The sequence below is a fragment of the Schistocerca gregaria genome, chromosome 4, assembly GCF_023897955.1.
Source record: "Schistocerca gregaria isolate iqSchGreg1 chromosome 4, iqSchGreg1.2, whole genome shotgun sequence".
NCBI lineage: Eukaryota > Metazoa > Arthropoda > Insecta > Orthoptera > Acrididae > Schistocerca > Schistocerca gregaria.
The window spans coordinates 217920757-217937895 of record NC_064923.1 but is presented as its reverse complement, the minus strand read 5'-3'; the positions used below and the strand labels follow the sequence as shown (position 1 = coordinate 217937895).

The 17139-nt window shown below is 37.9% G+C and overlaps 1 protein-coding gene across 4 annotated transcripts in view; it reads right to left on the bottom strand.

Annotated features, from left to right (window-relative positions):
- Positions 1-17139, bottom strand: part of LOC126267093 (FHF complex subunit HOOK interacting protein 2A-like) — a 227057-nt gene that overhangs the window by 169928 nt on the left and 39990 nt on the right. For all 4 annotated transcript variants that reach the window (XM_049971961.1, XM_049971960.1, XM_049971964.1 and 1 more), the window contains exon 2: positions 14327-14464. In XM_049971961.1, coding sequence (XP_049827918.1) covers positions 14327-14464 — 138 coding nt within the window. The remainder of the gene's footprint in view (positions 1-14326; positions 14465-17139) is intronic.

The window sequence follows — 17139 nt, the reverse complement described above, 5'->3', positions numbered from 1 at the left end:
TCCAAGTAAAAGTTCACATTTGCCAAACAAGTTGCATCATCCCAACTATTGTATTTAGGCAATTCTGTTTAAACCTTTCAGCCATTTCATCAGTTCCTGATCAGCATGTCTGGAAAACATTGATGGATGCCTGTTGAACAGATAACTTACTGCTGTTTTAGAATCTTACTGGTCTCCTTAATATACTGATCTTGGGTACGATGTCCTACTTGTATTTTGGTTCCTGCCTGTCTACGCAATAGCTTTTACATTGCTGAGTTGGACACCCAGTGATGCAGATGTTTTTAATATCAGCAGTTCCACTAAACTGTGTCATGTCATAAATACAATCAAGCCCAAATGTGAAAGCTAGTTCGACAATGAAGACAACACTTAACACTGAAAGCACGCTTATTACGGGTGCAAATGTATATACATAAGAGAATTGTCTCCTGGACAGACAGTACTGTTGTTTATACAAACACTGAATATGGTAACATTAAAAACAAGAAATTTCAGGAACCTTCCCGAAACAACCCAAATTTTCTGGTTAGCAGACATGAACTTGTGACCGACAGTACAACAGCCAGTAATGTCAATCACTACTCCACCTTGCATACAGCAAAGATTGCAGGCATATAGTAGTGAACTTCATTTAAACAATCCACTGAGGAATAAATGTTTTACATAACGAAATATTTTCCAAATAAGTAGCTTTTTAGTTGCCAGACATTATCTAAGCTTGTGATGTATTTTTCAGTGTAATGTGCAGCGTTTTGATCACGAACACTCTGTATCTCTAATTCCTCTCATTCTTTTGATGAACAGCTCACCAAGCCTCCTGATCTGTACTCCCAATTTATTGAACCAATGCCTTGTCAATGAAGGAAAATACTTTACATGGGGATACTGCCTAGCTAACTTCATATTACGAAGTGGCTAGTACTCCATTTTAATGATTTACTGTGAACTGACAAGTAACCTCAAGAACTATGTTCTTCAATAATACTTACTGCGAGAAAAATAGCAGACTGTGTTATTCCCAAATGATACTAACTGTGCACATCATTTTCTTTTTGATGTAACTGTCTCCTTGAAATGACAGTGATTTGAGAATGTTAGTGACTTTGTTAATTGAATGGCTGCCACTTTAATGTTAGATTACTGCAATCAAACAATCACATTATACGTCAGTCATGTGTAGTATGTGGCTAGCTCCTTATCTGAGTACAAATTATAATAGACAAGACTCAATCTCGCAATAAACCATAGGTTATTTAATATTATAGTGCAGTTGAAGCGTTTTGGACTGTTAATCTGGCGTGGATCACATCATTCAAAATAGCCTACTTTCAACAGTCACTTTTCAGCCTGATCCGACCGAGACATAGGCATATTAACATAGGTAAATAAGGCTTCACTTTAATATGCACATCAATTTTTTAATTACAACTACAGCAAAAATCCAAATGAAACATTAAACACATTCAAGTGTATTACATTCCAATATATTTTCAGAAGGATATGAACCTAGGTTACACCTGATTATTTCACAGCAAGATACTTTTATTCATTAACGCACCACAATACTACACAACAGGGCACACCACTCTATTCTGTGATATATACACAATTAATGCCAATAGAGATGAGCCTTTGATAGTCTTCTGCAGCACCTCAATGACAACAGCAGCCTAGCATTAAAAGGTTGCAGACTGTGCCTTTCCATCACTGATCAAATTTCTTCCATCCAAATGGTTTTTTCAGCCTGACAAATTGAAAAAAAAAAAAAAAATCAAACGCTTCCACACCAACAACTGAAAACTTTGAAGAAAACTGATTGCATTACACAAGAGAGGTGAATGCTTTACAAATAAGAACATGCCTTTATTCGACATCAGCCAAACATCACTATCTTAAGCCGGCCGCAGTGGTCTCGTGGTTAAGGCGCTCAGTCCGGAACCGCGTGACTGCTACGGTCGCAGGTTTGAATCCTGCCTCGGGCATGGATGTGTGTGATGTCCTTAGGTTAGTTAGGTTTAAGTAGTTCTAAGTTCTAGGGGACTGATGACCACAGATGTTAAGTCCCATAGTGCTCAGAGCCATTTGAACCATCACTATCTTAGTTCATTTCCTCCAGCAAACACACACAAAACACTGCAAAACTGTAGGTTCTTCAATGTTCTTTAGTATCATGTAACATTTCCCCACTCTAAATGAATGACACCACACAGCAAAAGTAGCAATTTTTCATCCCAAATGAGGTACTCTGTTATAATCATCACCCATACTGTCAATTTGTTGATGGCACACATCTGCTCCTTTTGCTCCCTTTCATGTAGTAAATCTCTCTACTATTTTAGTATTTTCTATTTCCATTTTGTATCCTTGTCTAGCTCTCCATCTCTTTTCATGAGTTCTGAAAAATTCCTGGGAATATTGAAAGTGTAAAACAACTAAATTGAAAAGCTTTTTTATTTTTACTGAAAACTTTGATAGAGAGTGAGTTTTTAATAGGTATCTTTTTAATAGCTAATTGATACTCTGTTATATTTTATTCCTACAGCAAGTCAGTTCACTCTCTGACTTACACATATACAAATCTTACATATTTACTTCACAAACCCAACCAACCCTTTTTTTGTGAAGAAGTACTCACACAGCACTTAGTTTAAACATACATTCCCTGAAGTCTAAGTCGAGCTGTGGCATTTGACAAAATCACAAGAGACCATAATTCATTAACACTACAACATAAGTACGGAATATCTTTTCGAGAGAGAATTAAACAGAACAACTCATGCTGGTCTGACACTGAAGGAATATCTTTTCGAGAGATAACTAAACAGAACAACTCACGCTGGTCTGACACTACATAAGGAAAGATATAATCAATTCCAAGATTAGTTTGACCACCACAGTGCTTTACTAGTCACCTTCTGACCTCTGAACTGGCTTCCCCAACCAGTTACAGATGGAGTTACAGTTTAAGGTGGATTCTGAAGGTGTTACTAACATTTTTTCACCCCAACAAAAATTGCCAGATATGAAACAAGTGATGAGTGACAGATAAAAATCTTAAGATGGAGCGGTGATTGAATCCGACACCTTTGCCTTTGTAGTCTGCACCTGACCACTAAGCCACCAAGCCACATAACTAAAAATATGAAAAAACAGAAGAATTTCTAGTGTATGGAAACTGTTTAACTGTTTTTATTCCTTTGAGATAAAGCAAAAGGGAAAGGAAATGGTTCCTATTTGTGTCACTGGTAAGCAGAAGCTCCTTTTTTTTGTCACAAGTAAACAAAAATCACGATTCCCTGAAACATCTGAAGCCAGCTCCGACCTAATATTTGCACATGCCACACACCATAGAACTGTAGTATTTTACTCAGTGTTGAGTATATATGAGGTTATTAGACACAAAAACAAATCAAAAGTGAGTAATTTTCTATTATTCATATTTCAAGACTCTACGGAAGACTTTAAATGTTCCCTCTTTCTCCCTGTGAAAAGTTACACAAGATTCACACGGGTCATAAGCCTTTTTTAAATTTAGAGTTAGGTATATGCCACTGTTTGAAATCTGAACATTTTTCTTTCAACTTAGGTGAGAGGGGACAGTTGGGACATGAGCACTCTCGTGAATTTGGGATTTCTAGTGATCTTGCTGGTACAGCTTTCTGAGAAAGCCGATTTTTGTAGATGTCACCCTGACATTACGACAGGAAGTCATAGAATTCATAAACTGTCATGGAATTATTGTCAACACTTTCATACTTTGAAAGCTCAAATTTTGTCAGGTTTATGTTGACACCAGATGTATTTAGTTTTTGTAAGCCCTCACACACTATCCACCAAGAATCTTAACTTAAACACCTTTTTTCATATCTTTCATGTTTTCATTTCTTATTGCTCGTGTGTGTGAGGAGGTGGGGGGGGGGGGGGGGGAGGGGGAGGGGTGGCAGCTGGTTTACTTGCAATGTAAAATACAGCAAATGCTATTTCTGTTGTCTAATGTGTATGATACCCTTCCCACTTCATGAATTCATGTCATAACTCTATATTTCAAGTAATCTCACATTTACCAGTCCACTAACTGCTGCAGACTAAATCTGTAAACTCCTTTAACTTATATTACTGCTGCATTTCTTTACAAGTACAACTACATGCATTTGTCTTAACATGTTGTGATCTTCACTCTGAAGACTGGTTTGATGCAGTTCTCCATGTTACACAATCTCCAAATAACAACTGCAAACTACATCCTTCTAAATTTGCTTACTGAATTCACCTCTTGGTCTCCCTCTATGATTTTTACCCCCCACCCCCGACACACTTACTTCCAATACTAAATTGGTAATCCTTTGATGTCACAGAATGTGTCCTACCAACAGACCCCTTCTTTTAGTCAAGCTGTGCCACAAATCTGACTCCTCATTAGTTAAATGATCTACCCATCTAATCTTCAGCATTCTTCTGTAGCACCACATTTCAAAAGCTTGTCTAAACTGTTTATCGTCCAACGTTTAACTTCTGTACATGCCTATACTCTAGGCAAATACCTTCAGCAAAGATTTTCCAAGATTTAACTCTGTATTTGATAACAACAACTTTATCTTCTACAAAAATGCTTTTCTTGCGATTTCCAGTTTATATCTTATATACTCCCTATTATGACCATCATCAGTTATTTTGCTTTCCAAATAGCAAAACTCATCTATAGTATTAAGTGTCTCATTTTCTAATCTAATTCTCTCAGGAGCACGTGATTTAATTCAACTACATTCCATTATCCTTGTTTTGCTTTTGATCATTTCCATCTTATATCCTCCTTTCCAGACAATGCCCATTCTGTTCAACTGCTCTTCCAAATCTTTTGCTGTCTCTGACAGAATTACAATGTCATTGGCAAACCTCAAAGTTTTAATTTCTTCTCCCTGGAATTTAATTCCTATTCCACATTTTTCTTTGGTTACTTTTACTGCTTGCTCAACGTACAAATTGAATAACGTCAGAGATAGGTTGCAAACCCTGCCTCTTTACACCTCCGACATTGACAAGTTCAAAGAGTGTGTGGCAGTCAAGGTCGTCAAAAACTTTCTCTAAGTCTACAAATGCTGCAAACATAGGTTAGCCTTTCCTTAACCTATCTTCTAAGATAAATCATAGGGTCAATATTGCCTTGTGTGTTCCTATACTTCTCTCGAATCCAAACTTATCTTCCACGAGGTCAGCTTCTACCAGTTTTTCCACTCTTTTGTAAAGCATTTAGGTTAGCAATTTTCAAACATGACTTATTAAATTGGTAGTTCGGTAATTTTCACACCTGTCAGCAACTTTTATTACATTTTTTCTGTAAGTCTGGAGGTATTTTGCCTGTCTGTTACATCTTGCACAGTAGATGGAAGAGTTTTGTCATGGTTTGCTCTCCCAAGGCCACCAGTAGTCCAATAGTTCTGACAAAATGTTGTCTACTCCTGGGGCCTTGTTTCAACTAAGGTCTTTCAGTGCCCTGTAAAAATTTTTCTCGCAGTTCTCCCATCTCATCTTTATTTATATTCTCTCAATTTCTACAATAGTGCTGTTAAGTATCTCCTTTGTACAGATCCTCTACTATGCTTCTTCCACCTTTCGACTTTCCCTTCTTTGCTCAGGACGGGTTGTCCATCTGAGCTCTTGATATTCATACAGCTGCTTCTCCCTTCTCCAAAGGCCTCTTTAATTTTCCTATGGGCGATACCTATCTTTTCTCTAGTGAAACGTGCTTCTAAATCCTCTAGTCACTTCTGCTTAGCCATTTTGCACTTCCTGTCAATATCATTTTTTAGATGTTTGTATTTCCTTTTGCCTGCTTCATTTGCTGCATTTTATATTTTCTCCTTTCATCAATTACATTCGCTGTCTCCTTTGTTATTTAAAGGTATCTACTATATCTTGTCTTCTTACCTATTTGATCCTCTGCTGCCTTAATTATTTCATCTCTTAAAGCTACCCATTCATCTCCTACTGCATTCCTTTCCACTGTTCCAGTCAATAGTTGCTAATGCTCCCTCAAACTCTCCACAACCTCAGATTCTTCTAACTTATCTAGGTCCCAAATCTTAAATTTCCTACATTTTTGCTGTTTTCTCAGTTTTAATCTAGAGTACATAATCAATAAATTGTGGTCAGAGTCCACGTGAGCCCCTGAAAATGCCTTGCAATTTAAATCTGGTTCCAAAATCTCTGCCTCATCATGATATTATCAGTATGAAACCTTCCAGTGTCTTCGGGTCTCTCCCACGTGCACAGCCCTCTTTCATAATTCTTAAAACTTTTAGCAATGATTAAATTATGCTCTATGAAAAATACTACCAGGTGGCTTCCTCTCATTCCTTCCCCCACCCCCAGTCCCAGTCCCAGTCCACTTTCACCTACTACTTTTCCTTCTCTTCCTTTTCCAGTTATTGAATTCCAGTTGATCATCACAACTAAACCTTCATCCTCCTACATTATCTGAATAATTCCTTTTATCTCACCATAAATTTCTTCAATCTCTTCATCATCAGGAGAGCTAGTTGACATATACACTTGTATGTTGTGGTGGGTGTGGGCTCCATGTCCATCTTGGCTACAATAATGCAGTCACTATGTTGTTCATAGTAGCTTATTTGCCTTCCTGATTTTCTTATTCATTATTAAACCTACTCCAGAACTTACTCCTACGTGATTTTGTGTTGATAACTCTGTATTCACCTTACCACAAGCCCTGTACCTATTCCCACTGAACTTCACTAATTCCCACTGTATTTCACTTTAACTTATACATTTCTGTTTTAACCCTTTGAAAGTCAAGGTAATGATCTATCGTCACCCCCCTGCTGATGCTAATACTGTCAGGGTGCCAATTCATCAGTACTCGGCTTCGTCTTGTTTAGCTTACAGAATCGCTAGATGGTGTTCGTGCGCTGATTACAGATGCTCTTTGCTTCGAGCTACATGTAAGACGATAGCTATCGACAATTGAGCATCTTTTCTGTGAAATATTAGCGTTTGATTATTCCGCTTTTGCATCTTTTTTTTTTTTTTTTTTTTTTTTTTTTTTTTTTTATTGATGTCGTGTTTCGCAGTACATGTTTACATTCTGTTATTGCATTCTACGTTCTTGTTTTTGCGCAGTACTGTTATTTTGAAAGTTTACAGTTTGCTTATTTTTTTTCTGTTTTTGTGAAAAATACGACCTACACCAGGCCACAGCAGAGAACTTACCGACAAAGAAATTTGTGAACTTTTAGAATGTAATAGTGATACAGAGTGTTTTGGTGAAAGTAGCAACAGTTCAGAAAGTGACAGTGATGTACTTGACGATATTGTGAACGAAAGTAAAGACGAAATGGAAGATGTACAATACACTGAAGTAACTGCACCTGAAACACTACAGCCATTACCACATCCATTTCAAGGGCTGCAAGGACCAAAACATATGCCACCAGCAGAATCTCCTGTGATAGAATATTTCAATCTATTCTTCACTACAATGTTGCTGCAGCTTATTCTAACTGACACAAATCACTCAGCTAAACAGTTTATAACTAAACATGCTACATTGTCCAAACCGTATAAGAAATAGAAGAATGTGACAAGTACCGAGGTAAGAGGTTTTATTGCATTATTACTAAATATGGGACTCAATAAAAGGCCCACAATGCTCTCATGTTGTTGTTGTTGTTGTTGTGGTCTTCAGTCCCGAGACTGGTTTGATGCAGCTCTCCATGCTAATCTATCCTGTGAAAGCTCCTTCATCTCCCAGCACCTACTGCAACCTACATCCTTCTGAATCTGCTTATTGTAGTCATATCTTGGTCTCCCTCTACAATTTTTACCCTCCATGCTGCCCTCCAATACTAAACCGGTGATCCCTTGATGCCTCAGAACATGTCCTACCAACTGATCCCTTCTTCTGGTCAAGTTGTGCCACAAACTTCTCTTCTCCCCAATCCTATTCAATACCTCCTCATTAGTTATGTGATCTACCTATCTAATCTTCAGCACTCTTCTGTAGCACCACATTTCGAAAGCTTCTATTCTCTTCTTGTCCAAACTATTTATCGTTCATGTTTCACTTCCATACACAGCTACTACGCCCCATACAAATACTTTCAGAAATGACTTCCTGACACTTAAATCTATACTCGATGTTAACAAATTTCTCTTCTTCAGAAACGCTTTCCTTCCCATCGCCAGTCTACATTTTATATCCTCTCTACTTCGATCATCATCAGTTATTTTGTTCCCCAAATAGCAGAACTCCCTTACTACTTTAAGTGTCTCATTTCCTAATCTAATACCCTCAACATCACCCGACTTAATTCGACTACATTCCATTATCCTAGTTTTGCTTTTGTTGATGTTCATCTTATATCCTCCTTTCAAGACACTATCCATTCCGTTCAACTGCTCTTCCAAGTCCTTTGCTGTCTCTGACAGAATTACAATGTCATCGGCAAACCTCAAAGTTTTTATTTCTTCTCCATGGATTTTAATACCTACTCCAAATTTTTCTTTTGTTTCCTTCACTGCTTGCTCAATATACAGATTGAATAACGTCGGGAAGAGACTACAACCCTGTCTCACTCCCTTCCCAACCACTGCTTCCCTTTCATGTCCCTCAACTCTTATAACTGCCATCTGGTTTCTGAACAAATTGTAAATAGCATTTCGCTCCCTGTATTTTACCCCTGCTACCTTTAGAATCTGAAAGAGAGTATTCCAGTCAACATTGTCATCTAGCTTCTAAGATAAGTCGTAGGGTCGGTATTGCCTCACGTGTTCCAACATTTCTACGGAATCCAAACTGATCTTCTCCGAGGTCAGCTTCTACTAGTTTTTCCATTCGTCTGTAAATAATTCACGTTAGTATTTTGCAGCTGTGACTTATTAAACTGATAGTTCGGTAATTTTCACATCTGTCAACACCTGCTTTCTTTGGGATTGTAATTATTATATTCTTCTTGAAGTCTGAGGGTATTTCACCTGTCTCATACATCTTGCTCACCAGATGGTAGAGTTTTGTCAGGGCTGGCTCTCCCAAGGCCGTCAGTAGCACCAATGGAATGTTGTCTACTCCGGGGGCCTTGTTTCGACTCAGGTCTTTCAGTGCTTTGTCAAACTCTTCACGCAGTATCGTATCTCCCATTTCATCTTCATCTACATCCTCTTCCATTTCCATAATATTGTCTTGAAGTACATCGCCCTTGTATAGACCCTCTATATACTCCTTCCACCTTTCTGCTTTCCCTTCTTTGCTTAGAACTGGGTTTCCATCTGAGCTCTTTATGTTCATACAAGTGGTTCTCTTATCTCCAAAGGTCTCTTTAATTTTCCTGTAGGCAGTATCTATCTTACCCCTAGTGCGAAAAGCCTCTACATCCTTACATTTGTCCTCTAGCCATCCCTGCTTAGCCGTTTTGCACTTCCTGTCAATCTCATTTTTGAGACGTCTGTATTCCTTTTTGCCTGCTTCATTTACTGCATTTTTATATTTTCTCCTTTCATCAATTAAATTCAATATTTCTTCTGTTACCCAAGGATTTCTACTAGCCCTCGTCTTTTTAGCTACTTGATCCTCTGCTGCCTTCACTGCTTCGTTCCTCAAAGCTACCCTTTCTTCTTCTACTGTATTTCTTTTCCCCATTCCTGTCAATTGTTCCTTTATGCTCTCCCTGAAACTCTGTACAACATCTGGTTCTTTTAGTTTATCCATGTCCCATCTCCTTAAATTCCCACCTTTTTGCAGTTTCTTCAATTTTAATCTGCGGGTCATAACCAATAGATTGTGGTCAGAGTCCACATCTGCCCTTGGAAATGTCTTACAATTTAAAACCTGGTTCCTAAATCACTGTCTTACCATTATATAATCTATCTGAAACCTTTTAGTATCTCCAGGGTTCTTCCATGTGTACAACCTTCTTTTATGATTCTTGAACCAAGTGTTACCTACGATTAAGTTGTGCCCTGTGCAAAATTCTACAAGGCGGCTTCCTCTTTCATTTCTTAGCCCTAATCCATATTCACCTACTATGTTTCCTTCTCTCCCTTTTCCTACTACCGAATTCCAGTCACCCATAACTATTAAATTTTCATCTCCCTTCACTATCTGAATAATTACTTTTATTTGAGCATACATTTCTTCAATTTCTTCGTCATCTGCAGAGCTAGTTGGCATATAAACTTGTACTACTGTAGTAGGTGTGGGCTTTGTATCTATCTTGGCCACAATAATGCGTTCACTATGCTGTTTGTAGTACCTTACCCGCATTCCTATTTTCCTATTCATTATTAAACCTATGGTCTCGTACTGGAGCACAAAATGTCACAGACATTTCCATGGTTTGGTAAAATGTTATCTGCCCACCAATTCAGGCATCTTATGAAATTCTTTCGTCTTGTGGATAGTGAGAAATGTCCAGCACCAGGCCATCCTGATTATGACCCATGTATCAGGTACCAGCCATTGGTAGATCATGCTAATAATATATTTAGATATCATTACACACCTCATGAACAACTTAGTATTGATGAGAGTCTAGTTGGCACTAAATGTCACACTTCCCTATTACTGTATTTGCCAAACGAACACCACCTCCGATGGGGAATCAAATTCTCAATGCTGTATGACTCTATAATGCACTATTGTCTAGGGTTTTATACTTACAAAGGTGCCAAAAGCCAAGAAGATAAGGCTGAGATTGCAAGACACGGCTTAGGTTACTGTGTTGTCCAGAAGTTACTGTGTTTGGGCAATTATTTGAACAACGGATGTCATATCTCTGTGGACAACTTTTTCATGTCAGTACCACTTGTAAAAAGTCTTTATAAATTAGGTACATACATTACTGGCACTGTAAGAAAAAACAGAAAATATTTGCCAGGGCAATTTAGAGAGAAACTTGGAATTGGGAAAACGATGTATTGTAAGTCATGTCCGGTACTAGCAAGTGCGTACCGAGAGAAAAAAATCCCAGAGTACCCCCGTTCTCTTATTGTCAAGTAAAGTTGGTGCTGGTGACATTGAAGTCCAAAATAAAAATAAAACAGTAAAAATGCCAGAAATAATACACCAGTACAACCAGTATATGGGTGGAATAGACACATCCAACATGATGCTGTATGCATATTTGGATAAGAGGCAAACTCTGTTACTGGAAGAAGGTAGTTTTTAACACAATGTCAAGAATGGTGCTGAACTCTTACATATTATACAAAGAGCATAATAAAGGAAGGAAAGTTGTTTCCCGATATGTATATACTGTAATGATAACTGAAGCCTTGTCAGATGAATGGCTGCAAGGAAAAAAATCCTTGTGGTTCTCCGGGTTTGAGAAAACGTCCAGAGAAGAAAGAGTCAAGATGCTGTGTGTGTACTAGTGAGGGAAGGAAAAGGAGGTCAAGAACTGTTTGTAATAGATGTAATAAAGGGGTGCACGGTGAATGTTTTCCTAAACACAAATACATACTGTCATACTGTAGACATGGAAATTCTGTAATGTTCTCTTCAAATAAATAATTATTATCTTTCTAAACTATAACACAAATTTCATATCCCTCATATCATTTTAATCAGAAATGTGTGTAGATTCCATGGACTGTAGTTAGCCTTCTTAAATTTAAGCACAGTGTTGGATATATGGAATCAAAGTCAAATTTATAATATTAAAAAAATACTTTATTTGGACTGTCACAATCAAATTCATTTGAAACATTATCAAAATCTGTGTAATCTACATACTTTTATGGATAAGTGGTAATTTTTTCATATTTTTTACGTGAATACTGTGCTATATATGGCAATTTAAATAGAATGTAGCATAATGGTATAAATACTCATGACATTTTTAGCACACACCACTCCAAATCAGTTGACTGCAAAAGGGTTAAACTTTTCTAACCTACCTGCCCAATTAGGGATCTAAAATTTCACAATCCAAGGTATTGAACACCAGTTTTGTTTCTCCTGATGACGATATCCTCTTGAGTAGTCCCCACCGGGAGATCCAAATGGGGAACTATTTTGCCTCCACAATATTTTGCCCAAGATGATGCCATCATCATTTAAGCACACAACAGGAAAAATTAAAGCTGTAGCTTCCCTTTGCTTTCTGCTATTCACATTATCAGCAAAGCAGGGCCATTTCGGTTTATGTTACTAGGCTGGATCAGTCAATCATCCAGACTGCTGCCCCTGCAACTACTGAAAAGGCTGCTGTCCAACTTCAGAAACCACACATTTATCTAGCCTCTCAAAAGATACCCCTCCATTGCGGTTGCACCTACAGTATGGCTATCTATATCGCTGAGGCAGACAAGCCACCCCACCAGAGGCAAGGTCCACGATTCATTGGAGGTGGAGTGTCTAAACATACACAACCTTTAATTTTTTTCATTACATCGATTTTCAATTCAACAAGTATCTGGATAGTATAGTTTCTTGCACACTGCACACAAATGTACATTTCCTGCCAAATTGCACTCATGTGAGGTAACCATTCAAATCCACACTGATTACACGTAACTATTGTAATTGTACACATGAAATCCCGAACTGTAGATGGAATACAGCAGAAAAGTTGAAGCCTTTCATTTAATGATATATTCATGGAAGCTTTCTGAAAGCCTGAAAAAGCAATACAGCAATTTTCACAATCTTTTCCATTTTCACAGGGAAATAATAGATGGAAAGAAGCTATCTATTCATGGAAGACAAGCAAATGGATGGAAAGAGGGAAGGTAAGTATCTGATGTTCTGCTGACAGCAAGACCGTTAGTGGCTGTGCCCAAGTTAGTACTGGGAAAGGATGGGGAAAGAAAACAGGTAGGTACTCTTATAAACAATGTCCTTGGCATTCTCTCTAAGTAATCATGTGAACCTCAGAAAACTATGTCCAGACTGGGATTTGTGCACCAGCCTTCCTGAATGTGAGTCCCAAGCCTAAATCAGTTCACCAAAAATACAGATAATGTTGCGGATGAAATGTCAGTGAACTGGAATATGGAAAATTTAAAAGGAAAACAGATGCTACCTTAGAATAAAGTATTTTATAACTTAACAAGAAAGCTGTAGGCTTGATGAGCAACAGTAATGCAGGGAGGCTATACTGGGAATTCTGACAAAACTGGTAAAGTTGAAACAGAAGTAAAAGAAGAGTAACTTTCTATGAGTTTTCACTCTGCAGCAGAGCGTATGGTGTGTATACTGATGTGAAACTTCCTGGCAGAGTAACACTGTGTGCTGGACGGGAATTCGAACCTGGGATCTTTGCCTTTCGCAGACATCTGGAAATGGTACACTAGGCTGTGACTAAGCGATTTCTCCGCAAATATCCTTTCTTCCCAGAGTGCTAGTTCCCCAAGGTATGTAAGAAAACTTACGTGAAGTTTGGAAGGTAGGCAGAGAGGTACTGACAAAAGTAGATTTGAGGGTGGATAGCTCAGTCAGCACAGCACTTGCCCACCAAAGGAATAGTTCCAAAGTTCGAGTCTCAGTCCAGCCAGAACATTTCATATGGAAAGCTGACCATTTTCTTTTCAAGTTTCTACTTCTGACATACAAGCCATTTCTGTATTACATATTTCCGCAGACTGCACCATTATGTTAATTTTTCATGCTTCGTGCCTTCTTCCCTTCCAAATCCCTCTTACATTTTCTTCATTCTGCACCTTTCTCTGTGAATCTTTATGTTATTCACATCATAGTGCTTCCCTCACTTGATACCATCACCAACTCAAAGTTTAACCAGAACACATTTACCCCGCAAGCTACCATAAAGGAAATGGTGTGCAGTATATTCTACTACTATCAAATTCTCCTTTTCCTGTTATATTTGCATTTGACGTAAGAGAAATCTGTCTACGTGTTTCCTTTTATGCATAACCTTATCTGTTTCAGCAATCAATTCTTATGCGCGATATGCTCACAGTAGGTAGTTTTATACGTTTGAGTGAAATACTAGTTCTCTGAATCCAATGACAGCATTTGGTGACAAAAAACACTATCTCTACCACTGACAACCACTCAAGTTCTATGAATGGATTCATAAATTTTCTGCATGGACTGAACTGGTCAGTTACAACCCTTCCTCTATTCCAATTAAAAATCAACATGAAACATAGTCTAATATAAGAAGTGCTCCATTTAAAAAGAAACACAAATTAAAGAAATTATGTCTTTATCCGAAAACTATATTTGAATGTGACCATTCTAATCAAAATCCTAGGTAAGAACCATGCTATGAGACAGTACATCCACAGTATTCAAGAAGTTAGAAACACATTTTTATTTGAGTGGGGTAATAGCTGCAAGCTGCACCTCCAATAACTGATCCAGATGAGCTGGAACATTAGTGATTTCCACAGCATTTCTATGAAAATCTCTTCTTTCATAAAACTTTAGTATCATCCTCCAGTGATACAGGAAATCATCCAGCAAAGTCCCTGAAGAGGAGAACTGTAAATGAAAAAAGACTGGAATGAAATTTCTTCCCAAACAATTTTCATCAGATATGAAAATGTTATATGTATAATGTTTGATCACTTATAAATTTAATTATGAAATACAAATCTTTGCTGACAATGGCATGCAGCTGTTGACTAGCTAGTTAATAAAAATTTACTCAACAAAAGAATAAAAGCACTACAAAATCACTGTTTACTATTGAGCACAACACAGCAACCAATAGCAAGGATTTAAAGAAAACCCTATTTTCTCTGGATGCTTGTTACAAAGTTAATCATGTATCTCCATTACCCTTTGTTGTGCAGGATTATGCTCAATTTTTACTACCACAAACTAGGTACACTTTGACTGCCATGGTTACTCTGACCACTCACATATCTGAAGTTTTACAGCTGGCTATCAGTTGAGTGTTTAGCATATACCTTTGGTGACAAAGTTTCATCAATACATACTAGATGGTGCCATGCCGTGCCAATTTTCAAGCACCACAGTTCATGAACCTGTCACAACTTATAATGGTGTAGGAAAAAGTGTCTTAAAATCTGGTTGTGCATAATACACTGACATCATTTAACTGAAAAGATATAGGTGTTCTCAACTATATTGATTAATTTTCAAAACAGACCACTGATTAGTTTATTGTTCACATGTATATATATCTGCCAGTATACTATGATTTCTGTTTCGGAGTTACTTTAACCACTGGTCATTGTTAGCCCAGGATTACAGATACAGAATTTACTACACAATGTTGAAGTCAATGACAGTGGAGGACTAACGAATATGAACATTAACCACCCTTATAAAGACAAAGACTCATTTGTAACTGTTAATGTGCCTGCAATTAAGAAAAACAAATGACACTCTATATTGATCAAATTGCAAGCTTATGTGGTTCAGGCAGTGATTCAGGTGTAACACAACATCAACTAGCTCCGGAAACAAGGAATGAAGTTAGTTGGGCTTATAAGTGCCAGATATTGCCTCGACAAATAAAGACCAGATAACTTTAGTTATAACTGCACCAGACATTTTGAAATAAGTGTTACGATTTAAGGTGGATGAAGCTGAAGGTATTATAAAAAAACTAAATTTGGTGCTATGTGTGTGGTACTCCATCCTAGTACCTTTTGTTGCGTTTATAATTTTGATGATGGACTACACTGTTTGATTTATGTACCGTACTAGGTTGTCTTCATTTATGCGGCTTAATAAAGCACTCAAGAAAACTAGATCAATGTATTTCTTTCTGGATCGTCCAAGTTTCATTGTGTTTTTGAAATATTGATTAAAAATGGAATGGTATTTGACAAAATTGTTTTGGAACTATAGGCCAGTCAATATATCCCTAAATCCATGCTAACTTTGAGCACCTACAATTTTTCCCATTACTTCCTCTGCATTAATCAGCTTGTAATCCGTTCATATGCAATCCACAGTCGATAAATGCAGTCTCTTCTGTCTATATAAGTAGAGACTGCATTTATCGACTGTGGATTGCATCCCACAGAAGGAATAAAGTGTCAGTCATTTGTGCCAGCTTTGGCACTTGGTTACCTGTCATACATTCCATACGACGTTCAGCGCATCTACCTGTTTTTGAATATGATCTTCAAGCGCTCTGCTCCCTAGATCCCAGTCCATGATTTAAGTAAGACCTGGCTGGACAGAACTAATGTCAACGTTGGCTTCAATCGTCTCATTCAAGCACAATGGCCGGGTTTTCTCTGTGTATATACCAATGGCTCCAAAATTCAGCAAGAAGAGTGTACAGGATGCGCTTTTTTCTGCCCTCATATCCAGATCCGCAAAACCTTCAAACTGCCTACGAGCACTTCTATTTTTACGGCGGAGACAGTGGCAGTTTTGGAAGCACTTAAGTTTGTCTCTAGCACTTACTTCCCCAAGATATTGATAGTATCTGACTCGCAAAGCGTTCTTAAAAACATTCAGTACAGTCGATGGAACAAAACAACCAACAGTTATAGTTTGGATGTGATATCTGAATATATTCGCAGCACACGCACGGGCCGCACGATCCAATTGTTGTGGGTACCTTCCCACTCTGGTAACCTCTATAATAATGAAGTTGATACATTAGCCAAACAAGCAGCAACCTTAGGCACCGTCCTGGATCTGCACCTTCCTTATACAGACTACTCACGTTAAGTCAAGGATCACTAAAGACAACAATGGCAGGAAATGTGGAACGTTTCTCAACAGACAAAAAGCAGTTATTACGCAGTGCTACAACCTCGGATTCCTTCACAGCCGTGGTTGATGAGGACACATCTGGACCGATCCACAATTTGTACCATCATAAGACTCCGCTTCAATCATGCCACTTTCCCACAACATCTAGATCGGATCAACATTTACAGTTCATCAGCATGTGAGTGTGATCCTGAGTCAGAAGCTGATGTCAACCACATCTTATTTATGTGCCCCGAATTTGACCATGAACGGTTGGTCTTTCTGAAGACATTGCTGAGTATGGGCTACCATCTTCCTCAATCAGCTTCTTCTCTTTTGTGCACTAAAGACATTCGTCTATATAAAGTGATAGTTAACTTCATCAAGGGTACTGGTGACAATCTGTATGTTTTAATGGTGTACGTAAATTATAAATATGTCTTACTGATGAAGATATTTCAGATTTGGTATGA